A 15,744-nucleotide genomic window follows, 5' to 3' on the forward strand; every position below is an offset into this window, starting at 1 on the left:
GCTGGAAAGTGCTGCAGACTAGTTGGCATCATACCAACAAATCGTTGGACAGTATGTGGTTATAACCTGGATGGTGGAATTTTTTTACACCGTTATTTTTTTCTAGCTTCCCTTCTTTCGTTACTCTTTCTTGGGAAGGACTTGGATTCGGCTTATAGTGCAAGTGGTACAGGGTTTTTTTTTCTTTCGTTCCTTCAAAACCCGAGTCGACGTAGAAGCTTTCATTTTACGTCGACGTGACATCGGAGAATAAAGTAAAGGCAGTGTATTATAGGGTGATCGGTTGAGGATCGTTTTCGCATTGGATGGTTAGCTATTTGAACCTAAACCTGAACCTGAGCTAGACCTAGGCGGTGATGGGAGGACGTGAGCCAACAATGAGGTAGGAGAGTGGCCGCGCTGTCGCTACTGCTGACCTGTCCGGTGTCCTATGGTGGGGTGTGAGAACCGTGAGCATTGTGTACGAGTGTGTCCAGTTAGGTGCTACTTTATGGGCAGTAAATGCCCTCGTAAACACGACGGACACGCCAGCCTTGTCTCCCGTTTCCACATCCTCATACCCTTACTCTTCCACTTCCTCTTCCCACTATACACACTGTGAACAGCAAAACGGTCTCCTGATCTACCGTCACACGTCCGAAGTTCACATGTGAGACGTAACGCTGCGCGACGATTTGCATATGTGGGTTTTAATTTTCATTCATTTATTTCTTAATTTTTGGCTCTTATCAGACGGACGCGGATCAATGTCAGGATAGAAAATCGATGTAAAGTTAACTTTCGTCGCCTCTTCTCTCCTTTTCTTACCTCCCTTGTTTTTTTTTTAGTGTTTTTTTCCCTTATTTTTTTTTCATCATGGATCCCGTTCTCTTCCTGTCTCCTGCAGTTACTGCAAATACTTTAATCCCATCGCATTTCCACTAGGCACCGAAGCTGACGTCGAAGCAAAGCCGAAGCAAAGCCCAAGCTCTGAGGTTCGAGGTTCAAGCTTCGGGCGCCCCTCGTTCCCCTCATTCTCCTCTTTTTCATCCTCATTCCCGACGGCTACTATGTGCCTCTGTTCCGGATAAAAGTAAGCCGATAAGTCGCACTTTTTAACCATCTCAAAGAATAACCGTATTCCCATCAACTCGTCGTTTGATAATCAACCTCCTTATAAACTTTGATGCTGACTAGAGATAACCCGCTGACTGGCTATCAACCGTAGTGATCAACGTTTGAAGGGGCAAAAAACAAATAAACAAATGACTAGAGGTATACAGATAAAACTGTGTGTGATGTATAGGTGTTCGGTTTATCTAGACTCCCACAGCTCCGGATCAGTTGGGAGAGAGATATAGGGGAAAGAAAAGGCGTTGCTTTTGTCTGAAACAAGGGAGAATGCAGGAGTCTTGAAGTTAGTTGTTCCCAATCGTTTGCAACTAGATTAAAGTAGTTTCGACCGGTGGTTGCTCCGGTAGCGGGTCCGATCTTAGCAAAGAAAGAGTTTTCTCATTTATCTAGAAGAGAAAAGGATACAGAGCCAGAGTTGGAGTAAAAGGGTATATATAGAGAGGCTGAAACAGAAAGGAACAAGAAAATTATGTATGTGCGGAGAATAGAAAAATCGATTCGATTGGAAAAAATGAAAGCAAATTTTTGAATTTCATTCATCGTTTTGCCTTATGGATCCCATTTGACGGAGTATGCCTTAATTAACGGGCAGAACCCAAATCATATTACCTCATTATACTTATCATTCATAGAATACGAATAGCGAACTGCGGAGGAATTTCTCTTCGCTTTAATAATCCCGACGAACCGATTCGGTATGCACGTCTTTGTCTTCGCCTTGTCTTCCAGCTGTCAGTCTATCTGTCTGTCTGCCGACCGGTTTTCCAATATCCACGCGACATGCGTTCCTGCTGTACCGCACATTGCTGCTATTACTTCGTCTTATGTACAGAATCTCGCTAGACTAGGAGGAGAAGGATTGGTAGTAGTAGTAGAATCGTCGTACTTCGCTCTTGGCGGTTTGTTTCATGCTTCGTTGCTCTGATTCAAACTCCCCGCTACAACTCCGAGGATTCACCCTTCGTTTTTTCCTCAAATTCTCACCACAGTCGACAAAATTGAAAGATATTTGTTCAACCTCGAAGTTCTAATTAGGTGACGGTCATGCGACGTTTTTCGTTTGTTTTTTTTTTTGTTTGGAATTCGAAGATGATTCCGTGGGTTGAAAAATAAATTTCGGTCGTTGATGTTGAAATTTAGAAAGTTGATGGTTTTGTTATTCGAGTTTTAATTTTATTACCGGCCGGTGCAGCTCCTCGAATACCGTAATCTATATATGTATATACATATATATATATACCTATATAGAGAAATCGGAAGACGAGAAAAGAGGGAATAATTTAGGAAGCACTTTGGTGCTTCTCGTAATCGTCGACCCCTACTCTTTTCTTCTCATTCCAGCCCATGAACCCCATTTCCTATTTTTCTCCTCCTCGTTCCTTTTGGCTCGGGTATTCTTTCTCTTGTTTTACCGTTTCCTGCACATTCTTCAGTCTCTTTTCTACCCTGGAGTGGTTTATGAATTGTTTGTGCAAAGTTACGGCCGCCCCAGGAACCGTAAACTGTCTAGGTTAGTTTTGCCACTACTTTCTCTCTTTTCTACGCTTTTCTACTTTTCTCTGCTATTGCTGGTGCTGCTGCTGGTGCCGCTGCTGCTGTTACCGCTGCCGGTGACACTCGCCTAGATTCTATGCTGCTTCAAGAGACACACAAACCGTCCCCGGCTACTACAGAAGTTGGAGAAAACCAGGTTGCTGTTTGTAGGAACTTGAAGATCGAACCTTCGCGAAGGAGTTCACGACCCACAGTTAGAAACTGGGTACTAAGCCAGAGACAAACCACCGTCTCATACTTTACCGCCTCTAGCTACCCAAGTCTCCTGTTGTCCACTTCACGAAATGGAACCCATTCACCCTTTGCAACGGATTGCCACAAGTTTTGCTTTTGCCACTGGCTCTTGCAACTTCTTACACTAGAATTATACGGGTAGGAGTCCTGCACACGCGTTCAATGACATTTATTATTCTTACCATCGATAACAACTACCCCCGACCCTTTACCCCCGTCCACCTTCACCTACTTTATGGCCCGGTACAAAGTGTTCCTTTTCTATCATTCTATTTCGTTCTCAACGTCTTTCTTCGCTTCTTTAGTTTCCGAAGAGATTTTTCAAGGGGACGTGGTTACCTCGCTTCAAATGGTTATGTACGAATAGAAAAAGGACAACGTGTATCTGGATGGATGGACGGACAGATGGAGAATAAAATAGCGAAATTGTGCAATTTCAGGAAAGACAGATTCTTCTTGGACTTTTTATTTTATTCTTTTTCCATGCGGGTTGGTGCGCGCACACACACACACACAAGTATCCTTATATACATGTATTATCGATTATTCGCGAGATGAAATCTTGCTCGGTGTAGGAATGCGAAAACAAAAACGGCTGGAATTGGGGGTAGGACTAGTAAGTTTCCGGAGGATATAGATAAAGCACTTGATTTCAGTCGTATACTGATAACGTAAGAAAAAAAAGCGGAAGAAAAGTAAAAAAACAGAAAATAAAGCAAAAGCAGAAACCGGGAAAAGTATTATTGAGCCGAAAATACATAGCTATATACATCGGAAAGTATTTTTCTCGGGTGATATAGTTGGCAGTCCTCTTTTTATACACAGATCTGGTAGGATAGGAACAGATTTGAGTTGGAAAATCAGCAATTGCCGGAACGTCGTGCGGGTATATAGTGAGTGAGAAAAGAGGAATCAGAGATAGGGAGTTGTCTGAAAAGCAGTGACGAAGCTCCCCGCTAATGGGACAAATAAATGGAGCGATACTCTCCCTGTTTACGAAACCTAGATACAGGAGCCAATATCATTGCCGTAAGGCAGTCTGCTATATTACTTCGTGTTTCCTCCCACGAGAGAAAACTCTACCCAAACCAACCGAACACACACCGACATTCGGTTTCTCGTTCCGTGAAACAGAAATCTTGCCGGCATCGCGCTCTGACCTACTGTGTGTACGACTCGTCATCGATCAAATGGCAATTTTTCAATAACCCGAATATCAACGTCACCTTTTATTTATTCTCGTATAACAATGCGTTATTCAACTGTTATCTGATTGAAAAAAGGGCTAGGGTTTCAGATTTCGATACCTACCTCGTTACGGGAAAATGACCGACGCGAAGCAAGATGATGGCCTTTCCGGCGAATAATTTCGGAACATCGTTGAAATTTTGTACGTACAGTATTTTCGACGCGTTCGTAGCGGCCTCTGATTTTTAGTTGATAGCGACGATGAGCGATAAATAGCAAATACCGAATGGCGGATGGTAAATGTATTGGAGCCGGCAAACAGTCAAACCACGTTATGCACGCGCCGACGCGCCCCGTTCGCGGTAATGGCAATTTATATTAATTAGGGGTATAGGCTACGCAACGCAATGCGACACAAGCCAACGCCGGCATTTCCACCGGCTAAATACGACCCCTTACACAGGTTACGTATGTATTATGTATATACGTGCAGTATACGGATGCGTGAATATCGCCCGGTGGTTTCTGCTTGTCCCTTTTTGACATAAATTACAGAGCTAATGACGAATGCAGCTAGATGTTGCCGCCACTGCTGTTGCTACAATTCGACATTGCTCTGTGACGCGTGTCTCTACTCAGCGCTCCCTTGATTACATCTATACCCGTGTACCTACCGCTAACTAAACTCATTTCATAGCCCGAGCAGAGGAGGTTGAAACGATTAACTTTACGTGCCCGCTCAGCGTTACACGAAAATATATCGTACCCCCTTTGGCCGGTGATCAACGGGATCGATCGACGAAAAAATTTTACGCCAATTTTCCGCATTCGACGAATCACGCGGATTATTGTTTACCATTTGTCAGATTTATGAAAATGAACGTCGGAGTTTTTTCATTTTTTTTTTCTCTCTTATCCGTACGTACAGAGCATAACATCCACCGGCTAATTAAATATAAACGGGGGAGGCTACAGCTGTGGGTTGTATCGAGTTAGTCGATAATTCAATTCCCTCACGAGTAATTCTGTTATTCTTCCCACGTATATAATGTACACCTATATGTATGTAACACATCGCACGGTTATATATACATAGCGGAAATTTGCTAGCCAATTTGTAAGTCATAGATTAAAAATAGTATTATCGGCGGTACGTGGATTGACATTTTAAACCGCGCGGAAGACGAAAAATCGTTTCGGCACAATCGACGAACCTGAAATACCTTGAGAATGCCACCATACCCACGGGTCGTGGGGTGGATATCTGCAAATTGGCGCGCGTATACCTATAACTGTATTTTTTGAAATTTTTCGTTTCTTCGGTTTCTCTATTGAAACTAGTTTCACGGGCATATACGTGTATACGGTGTATATTATCATACCGTTCTCATATACATATGGCGTAGACGTGCACATGGGGTTTTAACGAGTTGGCCAACTCTAGCTAGCTTGCTATTCGCTCGTTACCTTCGAATACTATGCACGTGTGTAAATACATAAGATTCACATGTACCTTATACCTTTTCATACACATTCGTACATGTACAGTACTTTCGTACGTGTTTTCTATACCTATGAACGCTATACCTCTCTACCTCTCGATTCCATTTCTACTGCTGATGCACGTTTCAAGAAAATTCTTGAGCACACTGCCCGCATACCGTCGACTGGTTGCTACTGCTCCTGCTCCTGCTCCTGCTGCTGCTGCTGCAGGCGCTTCGGGATCTTTCGCTTCCTTTTCCGCATCCCCATACCGACTCGTATATTCCTTTTTCCTTTTGTACTATACTTATACCAACTCCTTTGTAACGTCTTATGGAACGAATACCTCAGACTATCAGTGGCTACGTTGAGCAAAGGGTTCCGGTTCAGTTTTATATACGTATACGTATATATATATATATATACGTATACGTATATATATATACATAGTTAAGTTATGTACCGTGCACTTTACCTTTCTGTATCGCATGAAATCATGAAACGGCTGGTTTATTAATTGGCACGGGAGGTATGATTGGTCGACGGGGAAACGGAATGATGGGTATCAGTCGTGGTTTGGTTGTTCGTCAAATAAAACGCGTGCAATTTTAATGAATTTCTATTTGGTTTTATCAGGTTGTTATTGGCAGATTTTAGTCGTCTCAGGTGAAGAATGAAGTTTTTCTTTGACCAACCTGTGGTTCTGTTTTTCTATTGTATATGTACATGATCCATAAATCAGAGTCAAGTTTTGTATCGGCGAGTAGGATAAGGAGGAAAATAAGAAAGAGAAGAAGATGAGGGAGGAGAGAGAATAGAAAGGAGAAGAAGGAGAAGGAGAAGAAGAAGAAGAAGAAGAAGAAGAATAGGAAGGAGAAATGGCGTGAGGTGGAATTAGCGACGTCAATATTTGCACTGCAATCAGGTTGTTGCTTGCAGAACGACGAAGGGGAAGGGGATAGGAAACATCCGTAGCATCTTGACGATCCGCAAGTTTCTCGCGGATACGGTGATACTGATTGTCATTTATACTCCTCAACCTCCCCCCCTCCTTCAAACACGAAAAATAAATAAAGATGTATATATAGATGGATTCCGCCCCCTAGACTTCTGACACGTCTAACATCTGTTGCCTTCTACTATTTCGCCTCAGTCTTCTCTTGTCTTGTCTTATCTTGCCTCCTTAGATGCTCAAAAATCACGTAGAGCTTCTAGTTTCTAACGCCCACCTCTACCAACGATTATTCTTTGTGATGTTGACTATGTTGACTCTTCTCATTTTACCCAAATGCTTCGTCCTTCGTCTTCCAGTTGCTTCTTCGTCTCTATTTTGTTTCTTTGCGTCTTTCTGGCTCGTACTCGTAGAAGATGTTCACCTGAAGAGTGTAGAGTGTAGACTCTGCTGTGGAATCCTATGTTTGTGTCTGTTGTTTTAGTTGCGTTGCTACTTGATAAGATTAACTACTTTATTCAGATTATACAATCAGGATTTTGTTTATTTTCTTCTTCGTTATCTCCTACCAACTTGATATCCTCGCAACGATAAATTTCCATCGTGAGCTGTAATCACACGTGTATGACTCTAGGGATTTTTCTTTTTTCTGCAGCTTCTTCTATTTTCCTTCTTTTTTTTTTTTCATACACAATAGCTGTCCATTAAACGAACGCAGTTTGGTTTCGTTTTTCTATTTCGTTTGGTTTCGTAGTTATATTCGCATGTATACGTATACCCCGAGTCTTGCCATTGAGGCGTATCCCAAGCCGTTCGAAAGCCCATAGGGTGAATATAAGGCGAAAACGAATAAGGAAAAAGGCGATGGGCAAAAGAAATGGGGGTTGCAGAAGGAGAAGCTGCCGGCGGAGGAGGAAGAGGAGGGAAAATCGTTTCAGAAGTGAAAGGCGAAAGAAAGGAAGGAAGTAGGAGTAGAGAAGAGGAGAGGAAAATCCCTCACCCGATTTCCTCTCTTTACTGCAGCTCCTAATAAATCTCTTTCTATTCTTATACGGTAACAATGACAGGTCGTTACTCTGCAACAACAGGGCGATGGATGCCAATATTCCTATACCTTATAACCCACCTTTGGTGAATCGCTTTCCCAGCTTTTCCATATGATGGCTTTACTTTCCTTCGCAAACGTTTTTTTTCTTTCTACACCCCGACGCAGCTAATAAAATAAGAATGATGAACTTGATACAGCTGAGAAAAAAAAAAGAAAAGAAATAAGCAAAATCATCGTTTCGCCGTCCCATACGTACGGTTGTCATAAATATTAATTTCCTTCACGCCGATCTCTTGAGAATATTTTCTAATCTGATTCGCAAGAAGGTGAAAATTTAAATTTTAAATCAGAAAGATTTCTTTCATTTTTCGGTGTTTGCTTTGAATTTTTCTCCTTTTCGCGCGTTGCTAGTTCGTCTCTTTTTCCTCGCTGTCCTCTGTACCGATTCCACATATATATCTATATATAGGTACGTACATATAATACATAGTTTTTCCGAGCATCCTGCAGGCAGGCTTCGGGCGACGCGCTGCGTGACGTATGGCCAGCATTTATACCGACAGTCCCGGCAGTCCCGGCAATCCCGACTCCAAGAGAGATTTATTCTGCACAGTTATTGGAGTTATACAAAGGATTTTTCCAACTGATCCCATAAAGTATCTGCGCTTGATGCCTATTATTTACCCGGTTAGTTGGCGCGAAAGGTACCGCCAATGCCGCGCTTTACTATTTCTGCATGTTTCCCGCTGCACTGCACTGCACTGCACTGCACTGCACTGCACTGTATGTTTTATACAACCGTTGGTGCATCATACACTATGCACCATGCACCCATTGTTTACGACGTCCTACATACACCAGCTTCGAAAAAAATATACATATTATACACACGTACATAACTTTTTACTATCGTATGTATATGCGAAGTGTTGGGAGTCCTGGACTCGGACGACCCATCCAGCTCTGTTGATTTTTGTCGTTTTGTTTGCTGCTTTTTTGTTTTTTCATTTCTTCTTTCTCACCCTTCTCTACCTCCACCCAACTCTCTGCCTGTTTTTATTCTATCGTATTTTATTTTATTTTATTTCATTTCATTTTTGTTCATGTAGATATTTCTCGTTGTTCTTCGTGCGGAGTGCTGCTAATAATTCTGCAGCTGCTGCAGTTGAATTTTTTTTTTTTTTTTCTTCTTTTTTATAACTGTGTTTTTCTATCTAGCTTGTATCTACGTCACATATACGTATAGTATATGCACAGTACGTCGCGTTGTGCTGTATGGAGTTTTTGCTAGCAAGATAAAAAAAATTATGAACATACGTTAATATGATATCTCATGTTTTTATATACCTACGGAGATATCAACTGCAATGTTTGCATACCTCATATCTATGCTTTTCCGTTTGTCTGTGTATTTTTTGGTTCCGCGAATCTCGAGATGCAAATGTATCTAGGGGTGGGAACCGGAATGGTGTAACCCACGAAAACGGGGGTACGGTTGCTTCGAGGATGTGAGAAAGTTGTTGGGAAAATATTTCACAAATTTGAAGAAACTATTTTTTAAGTTGAATTCATCCTTGCGCGAAGCCAGGCTGGTACAGATACAGGGAATTCGTAACTCCGAACTCTTTTCTTTCAGTTGGATCCCGGCTTTAAAGTTTCATCCGATCGCCGTAGTATACGTATACTTTCCCATATCCGTTCGTACGAAACTCGATCCCTTTTACCTTTTCAGTTCGTTCGAATCTTTTTTTTTTTTTTTTTTATTATTTTTTTTTTTCAAGTTCTTATTGCGAATTGACAGATGTCGGTTTCTCTAGTATCGCAACTTTCTAGTTTCTAGCACCGCTCTTTCTTTTTTTTTTTTTTTTCATTTTTTATTCACTTGTCCACCTCGCTATTCTTGCACGGTATAACCTTTCCACGGACTCGTCCATGCCGCCGTATACCTACCCAGCTACTTATGCGTGCGGCGAAGAAACCTTTAAGTCTGTTAAGGAAAAACTTCTGTTCCTCTTCTTTTTCTTCAAACTATTCCCAGCTGCGCAGACTATTGATATGGTATGTTGAAATAAAGCTCGCGATTCAAGCGCGACGGTAATATCGATTCGTTTTTTTTTAATATCGATGTTATTTTGATATCCCAATGAGGTGTTTCGCTCATTTTTTGTTCCAGGATTCTGAGGGGGATACACCACTTCACGACGCCATATCCAAGAAACGCGACGACATGTTGGCTCTCCTGTTGGATCACGCTGCCGACATAACACTTACAAATAACAACGGATTCAACGCGCTTCATCACGCGGCTCTTCGAGGAAATCCTAGGTGAGTTTCGTTTTATCCATTTGCTCATAGATTTGTCAAAATCGAAACATACCCTCACATGCGAGTATAATTTACTGGCGTCGTAACGGCACGTATCAGGCGCAAACCAAAATTACATCATCGATGTCTTCCGGATGAAGTGAAGTTATTTTAATGTTTTTTGCACAGCTTTCTCGCTCTTCGGATCGATGATATTTTCAGACATTTTCCTCCCTCACATTGCTACTCATTGTTATCTTATAACGTTCGATTTTTTTACCTTCCTACGGTAGGTGGATATTATTGTATGTTATTCCGAGGTGAATTCCATAGCGTTGGAATTTTAGGGACGTAATTTCGTCATTCCAATATGTTATTTACGACCATCCCTCAGAGACATTTAATGCTTCCCGCACGTGAAATTGACGTATTCAATCAACACTATAAACATAGAAAAGTTTCGCAGTTGATCGTTATTATTTTCTTTGTTCGTTTCTTTTTAGTTTATGCTTTTGGTTTTTGTTTTTTTGTTGTTTTTTTTTTCAATCTTGGATTTAGCAGATGGTGTGGAGGAAAATATCGACGGTAAGTGATATTTCAAAATGCATTGTACGATTCTGATATTTTTTTTGTATTACGCATAGGAGCGAAAAATGGGGTTAAGTGGTGCGATTTGTAAATGATGGGATCCGGAAGTAGCACACGATGCAATGTTCGAGGTATATTAACTGCCATTTTGTATATGTTTGTGCAATTTTTTTTTTTATTTCCTTTTTTTCCTCCTTTTTTTGGTTGAGGAACAATGGCGGTAGTTTCAGCGCTAAAACGAGCCGCCTATAGATACATACGGATATGTACATTTCGTCGGTATTAATGTGAACTTGCGTCGAAATTTTCGCTGTTTTTGCAACGATCGCAATTTCGAAAAGCTTCATATACGTAACGTGGGTAGCGAAACGAGCAGTGTTTTCCACTCCTCAAATTTTTGTCACCACAGAAGATATTCGTGAATTTATCGGTTCTCATTTCCAAAATTGACGAATACTGGATACGACTATTTACGGTTATGAACGCGCGCTATTCAACTGAATGGAAATCAGGCAAATCCTCCCTATCTACAGTGAAATACACATCCATAATAGAGGTATTATGCGCCTATTTTTTTTTCGCTTCACCTATAAAAATATATTGGTCTTGTAGGTTTCAAGAGCCCCCTTTAAAGATCAGCTTGGAAAAAAAAATTTAGAATCTCCATCATCTTCAATCTAGAATATTATAGAATGCCGAGGAATCTTGTTTTTTTTTTTTTCAATAGAAAAATCGACTTTTGACGATTTTGAATTTTTTTTTAAATCTTAAGTGACCCCTAAAAAATATTTTTTAAAGCTGATCTTTGGAGTGGGCTCTTGAAAGATCTAATACTAATAAATCTCTATAAGAGACGCGAAAAAAAAATAGTCGTTTTTTTTGGACCACCCCGATGGTATACGTAAACGACCGAGAACCGTTTGCTCGAGAATAGGGCAATTAAGGAAATTAACAATCTGGAAAAAAAAATGTACGGAATTCTATTCTATTTCCATTTTATTATCATTACCATTATTCGGAGGTAGCGTTGGAGCACAAAAATTCTTTCATACAATGTCAGGTCGTAGACATCGAACTCGATCCCTGTAATTTTTCTATCTTCCTATATTTTTCCATCGCGCTTCCTTCCGCGGATTTAAAATCGCCGTCGTTGTTCTTCGCTCCCTCCGCTGTAGAAGAATGACGACGAGACCGACGCCAGTTTGGCTATACACACGGAAAAATACCCCCTAGGGTGACAAATCAGATAGACAGAGAGACCGAACGAAAGTAGGTATGTAGTTTGGTATACATGTAGATCACCGACCCAAATAACTATTCGGATGTCACGAATTACTTTACATGCAGATAGATATACCTGTATTTACCGATGATTATTATACAGCTGTTGTGATGTCATGTGTAAATTTTTCTATTTTTGTTTGAATTTTTTTCTCTCCCATTCCACTCTGATTAATGAAAGTTTTTATCGTCCCAATTAAAATAACTCTTTGACGACGATTAAGGTACGATTTTTATTTGTTGTAGTTTTTGCATTTGTATAAAAACGATAGTGATCGATCTACAGCCGAAGTTTATTTCGTGATGAAATATTTTATGCGTAGGTATACGTACCAATGGTTATTGCAATAATGTGATATTGGTTTCATCTGGTACGTTACTTTCTACAATTTCGGTTACCGTATTTTATATAATAATAGCCCCCCCCCCCCCCCCCACAGCTGCAACGTTTCACAATCAATATCAAATTTGATACTCTATCCTGGTGAAATGTCATCGATGAAAGCGCAGCAGTCGAACTCCGTTTCATTGTTACGGAGAAGTAACGAAAAATGGTTACGAAATGAACTGATTGTGAAATGACAAAAACAAAAAAAAAAAAAAGGAAAGGGAAAAATTTGTTCGAGTTTATTCGAGAGTTTATTTTAAAAAATTTTGCAATAACTCTCATTCTCCAACGCTTGCTCTCTTCCTTTCCCTCCCTCTCGCCTTTGGCAACGATTCCAACCCTTTGTGGTTTATGCTTAAAATACACGAAAAAAAAATATAGAATAAAAAGAGAAAAGCAGATAGTCCGTCGATCCAATATTTCGAATGAGGCCTTAAGGCATGTAGAACAAAAGTTTTCTTTTTACTCCGCTCACAATAATCTAATTTGAATTTCTTTTTACAACACATAAAAAATTTGTAATTATAGTGCAAAAACCAGTGTCGTTAGTGAGGGTGAAATTCCACCTGCCCAAATACATTGCCTCATGTGAAATAAACATTTTTTCTTCTTGTGAAACTAATTCGTCAATTTTTTTTTTGTTTTTTTCTCTCTTTTCTCGGTTTTTGATTACATATGGGAAGAAACGTTGTACGAATTATGAGACACTCGGTATATACTTGATTAAGTTACTAATTCCGTACGCTCTGCATAGATGGTCACGCTCGTACAGAGCCAGCATATCCCTTTGATCTACCTTGCAGTGGGCTCTGATTGCCACCCCCGTATCGCCCGACCCCAACTTCGCACCCTTCAACCGACGAGCAAGCTTTGCGCGTTCTCGTCTTGTCCTTTTCTCTTTTACCTACGTACCCCATCTCTTGCTGGACATTCGGCCTATTCTCTCGTTTTGTTTCTCTTTAAAGAGCGCGACACGTTATACCGTCGTGTGTGCGTGTGACACACGACCTGCAACCGGAATGTGTTTCTCCGTCGCTCACGCAAACTCAAACCTCGCGGTACGCTTCGTTCTACTCCGCTTTGTTTCGTTGTACATGTTCGAAAGTTTGCCTTTCACTGTGATTGAAATTCAATTATTTTCACAACTACGTGCCGGCTAAGGTGTTTGATGTGATGGATCGCGAATAGATGTGACTGAGGGGTGTGATTCCCGAATGATCGTTCAAATTGTACGCGTAGGACGAAGAGTTTTGTGGGGTCGTAACAAAAATTGTTTGAAAAAAATCGTGCAATTGGTGTATAACATTCTCATCGTGTGGCCTCGCGTTTGACATTTTCTCGTTATAAAACGAAAGAAAAAAGAAAAAAAAAAAAAAACAGGAAAGATTTTTATCCCTATCGATAATTCAACCGAGGAGAAGAATATCACGCTGTATATTACGTAGAAGAAAAAAGAAGAAGCGGAATTTATGTAAGAAGATAAGAGGTTCAATATAAAACTGAAAACCGAAACAAAAGAAAAAGATAAGATACCTACCCATAATATTACGAAAAGAAAACCGAGCTCTGTATTTTAATACTTAATTTGAATATTCCGCGTCGCGTCGCATGCGGAATGAAACGGAAATAATAATTGTAATGAAAAAAAGAGAAGAAAAATAGGGCGAATAAAATGAAAACGAAGGAATGAGTAAAAATTTACGTAATTTCATGCATATTTACCGCAACGTGCTATGTGTTTATATTATACCCCCTACGTACACGTATACGTGTGTATGTATTAAACTAACGCGACTATGCACGGTGTATTATCGCATAACCGCAATTCGGATCACCGTTAATTGTTTGTGAATGGAAAAAAAAGTGTCAAGTAATGAGAATCAATCCGTGCATTTCAAATGATACGGGGCGGTAACCTGGCGAGGTGAATAAAAAAAAAAAAAAAAACATGTCCAGAGTGTTTTTTTAACTTTTGCATTCGGCGTATAAAAATGGATAATTTTCGTTGTTGTTGTATCATTTTTTTTGGACGTCTCGTGGAAAATAACGTTTCGTTTCTTATTTACATCGTTGCTCATCGGCAGTGATGTTTCTCGCTACAAAGGGGTTGGGTGTTTGGGGGTGGGGGAGGAGGGAGGGGGGAGGGGGAGGTGGCGGCTGTGGGAAGAAGGGCGATTGGAGATCGTGAAGGGATTAATAGACCGATTCGATATTCAGCTAGTGTCGAGCAGCTCCCGCCGCTTACAGGACGTGGAGCAGGGCTTAGCTCTAATAGCTGCACAAGTCCCACAACCTCCCTTTCTCCTCTGTGTTCGATTTTCCTCCCCCGACCGCCCCTCGGTGCACACGGCTATACCAACCGCGTCGCGGCTCGCTATACGTATACTATAGGTATAGAATCTTGATGGGCGAGCTTGCAGAGCGGACCAGGACCGGGAACAGAACCACCGGGACTAACCGGGACTCGGGAGCATCGTTAGATCTATATGGAGTTATAATAGCTCTCGTGTTAAATCGGATGAGAGCGAAATCGTTTGGAAGTAACTCTTGGCCCTGTAACGGTAGAGGTGGAATGCGTGATGGTATGTAAACGTGTCTGTGTGTGTGTGTGTGTGTGTGCGTGTATAACGTTCACCACGGACGTATAACTATACGTACGTGTGTTTCGCACGTTTGTATACGCATACGCTCCTCGCTTGTCCTGCAGAAACTCGAGCGACCTTCCTCCCTTGCATTTCGATGAGTTGCACCAGCAGCAAATTTTCATCCCGCAGCCTTCGGTTACGTACGTACGTACGTACGTACACCTATATTCGTATGTAGGTAGATCGAACCGGCGGTATAGATATTTATTTGTTATACGCACACACGTGTGTCTACGTATATATACGTGTACATACCTCTCGCTTCCCCCAAAACGCCCCCCCCCCCCCCCTTTATTCGACCCCGACTTTACAACCGCAGGAGCACTCGCGCTTGCACGAATTAGGTATTCATGTATTGTCCCCCATTTTGCATCCCTAATCCCAAAAGTTCCTGTGTGTATACTATCCTACTTTTCCACCCCCATATCCCCCTCCCCTCCCCCTTCCCCCCTCTGTCCCTACCCCCCGCACGCGCTCGGATCATAATTGCATTATCGTGATTCGTGCAGGCTGTACGTATATGGAGAAAAAAAAAAAAAAAAAAAAAATATCAGAAACAAGGAGTAGGGTGAATTATTTTATTTATATATACTTGCACAGATATTAACGTATTACTCTCATTTCATCCCTTATTTTTTTTTATTCTTCTGATAATCTGTGGGAATTGAAATATGTCAGCGAATTCGATTTTGCAGTTGATATAATTACGGTTGATGAGTTGAAATTTGTTTAAATCTAATCGTCGCGCAGTGATATCATATCTGCAGGATGTAGGAGAGAGGGGGGGTCGGGGAGTTATGGGAGGGGGGGGGGGGAGGGGGGAAGGGGGTTGAATTAGCGCGTGGGAGATACTGAGATTATTCGGTGGATTTGAACAGGGCTAGGACCATGCACAGTCTGGTGGGTTTGAGGTATTTCATTCTATAGCCAGGAAACCTTACCTTAACCCTCCTTCTCCTCCGTATCC

At 41.2% G+C, this 15,744-nt stretch overlaps 1 protein-coding gene and 1 long non-coding RNA gene across 3 annotated transcripts in view; one reads left to right on the forward strand and one right to left on the reverse strand.

Moving 5' to 3' along the window:
- LOC105692202 (E3 ubiquitin-protein ligase MIB1) overlaps positions 1-15,744 on the forward strand; it is a 203,719-nt gene that overhangs the window by 33,470 nt on the left and 154,505 nt on the right. For both annotated transcript variants that reach the window (XR_003150195.2, XM_025746133.2), the window contains exon 9: positions 9,745-9,896. Coding sequence is in view for 1 of the 2 variants with exons in the window: in XM_025746133.2 (XP_025601918.1) it covers positions 9,745-9,896 (152 nt within the window). In the remaining variant the exon portion in view is untranslated. The remainder of the gene's footprint in view (positions 1-9,744; positions 9,897-15,744) is intronic.
- LOC125500310 lies at positions 6,900-8,333 on the reverse strand. The gene is made up of 3 exons (XR_007277630.1): positions 8,256-8,333; positions 8,049-8,176; positions 6,900-7,768 (listed from the first exon to the last, which is right to left on the reverse strand). It is a non-coding gene; the product is annotated as an uncharacterized LOC125500310 (long non-coding RNA).

The sequence above is a fragment of the Athalia rosae genome, chromosome 3, assembly GCF_917208135.1.
Source record: "Athalia rosae chromosome 3, iyAthRosa1.1, whole genome shotgun sequence".
In the NCBI taxonomy this organism is placed as follows: Eukaryota; Metazoa; Arthropoda; class Insecta; order Hymenoptera; family Athaliidae; genus Athalia; species Athalia rosae.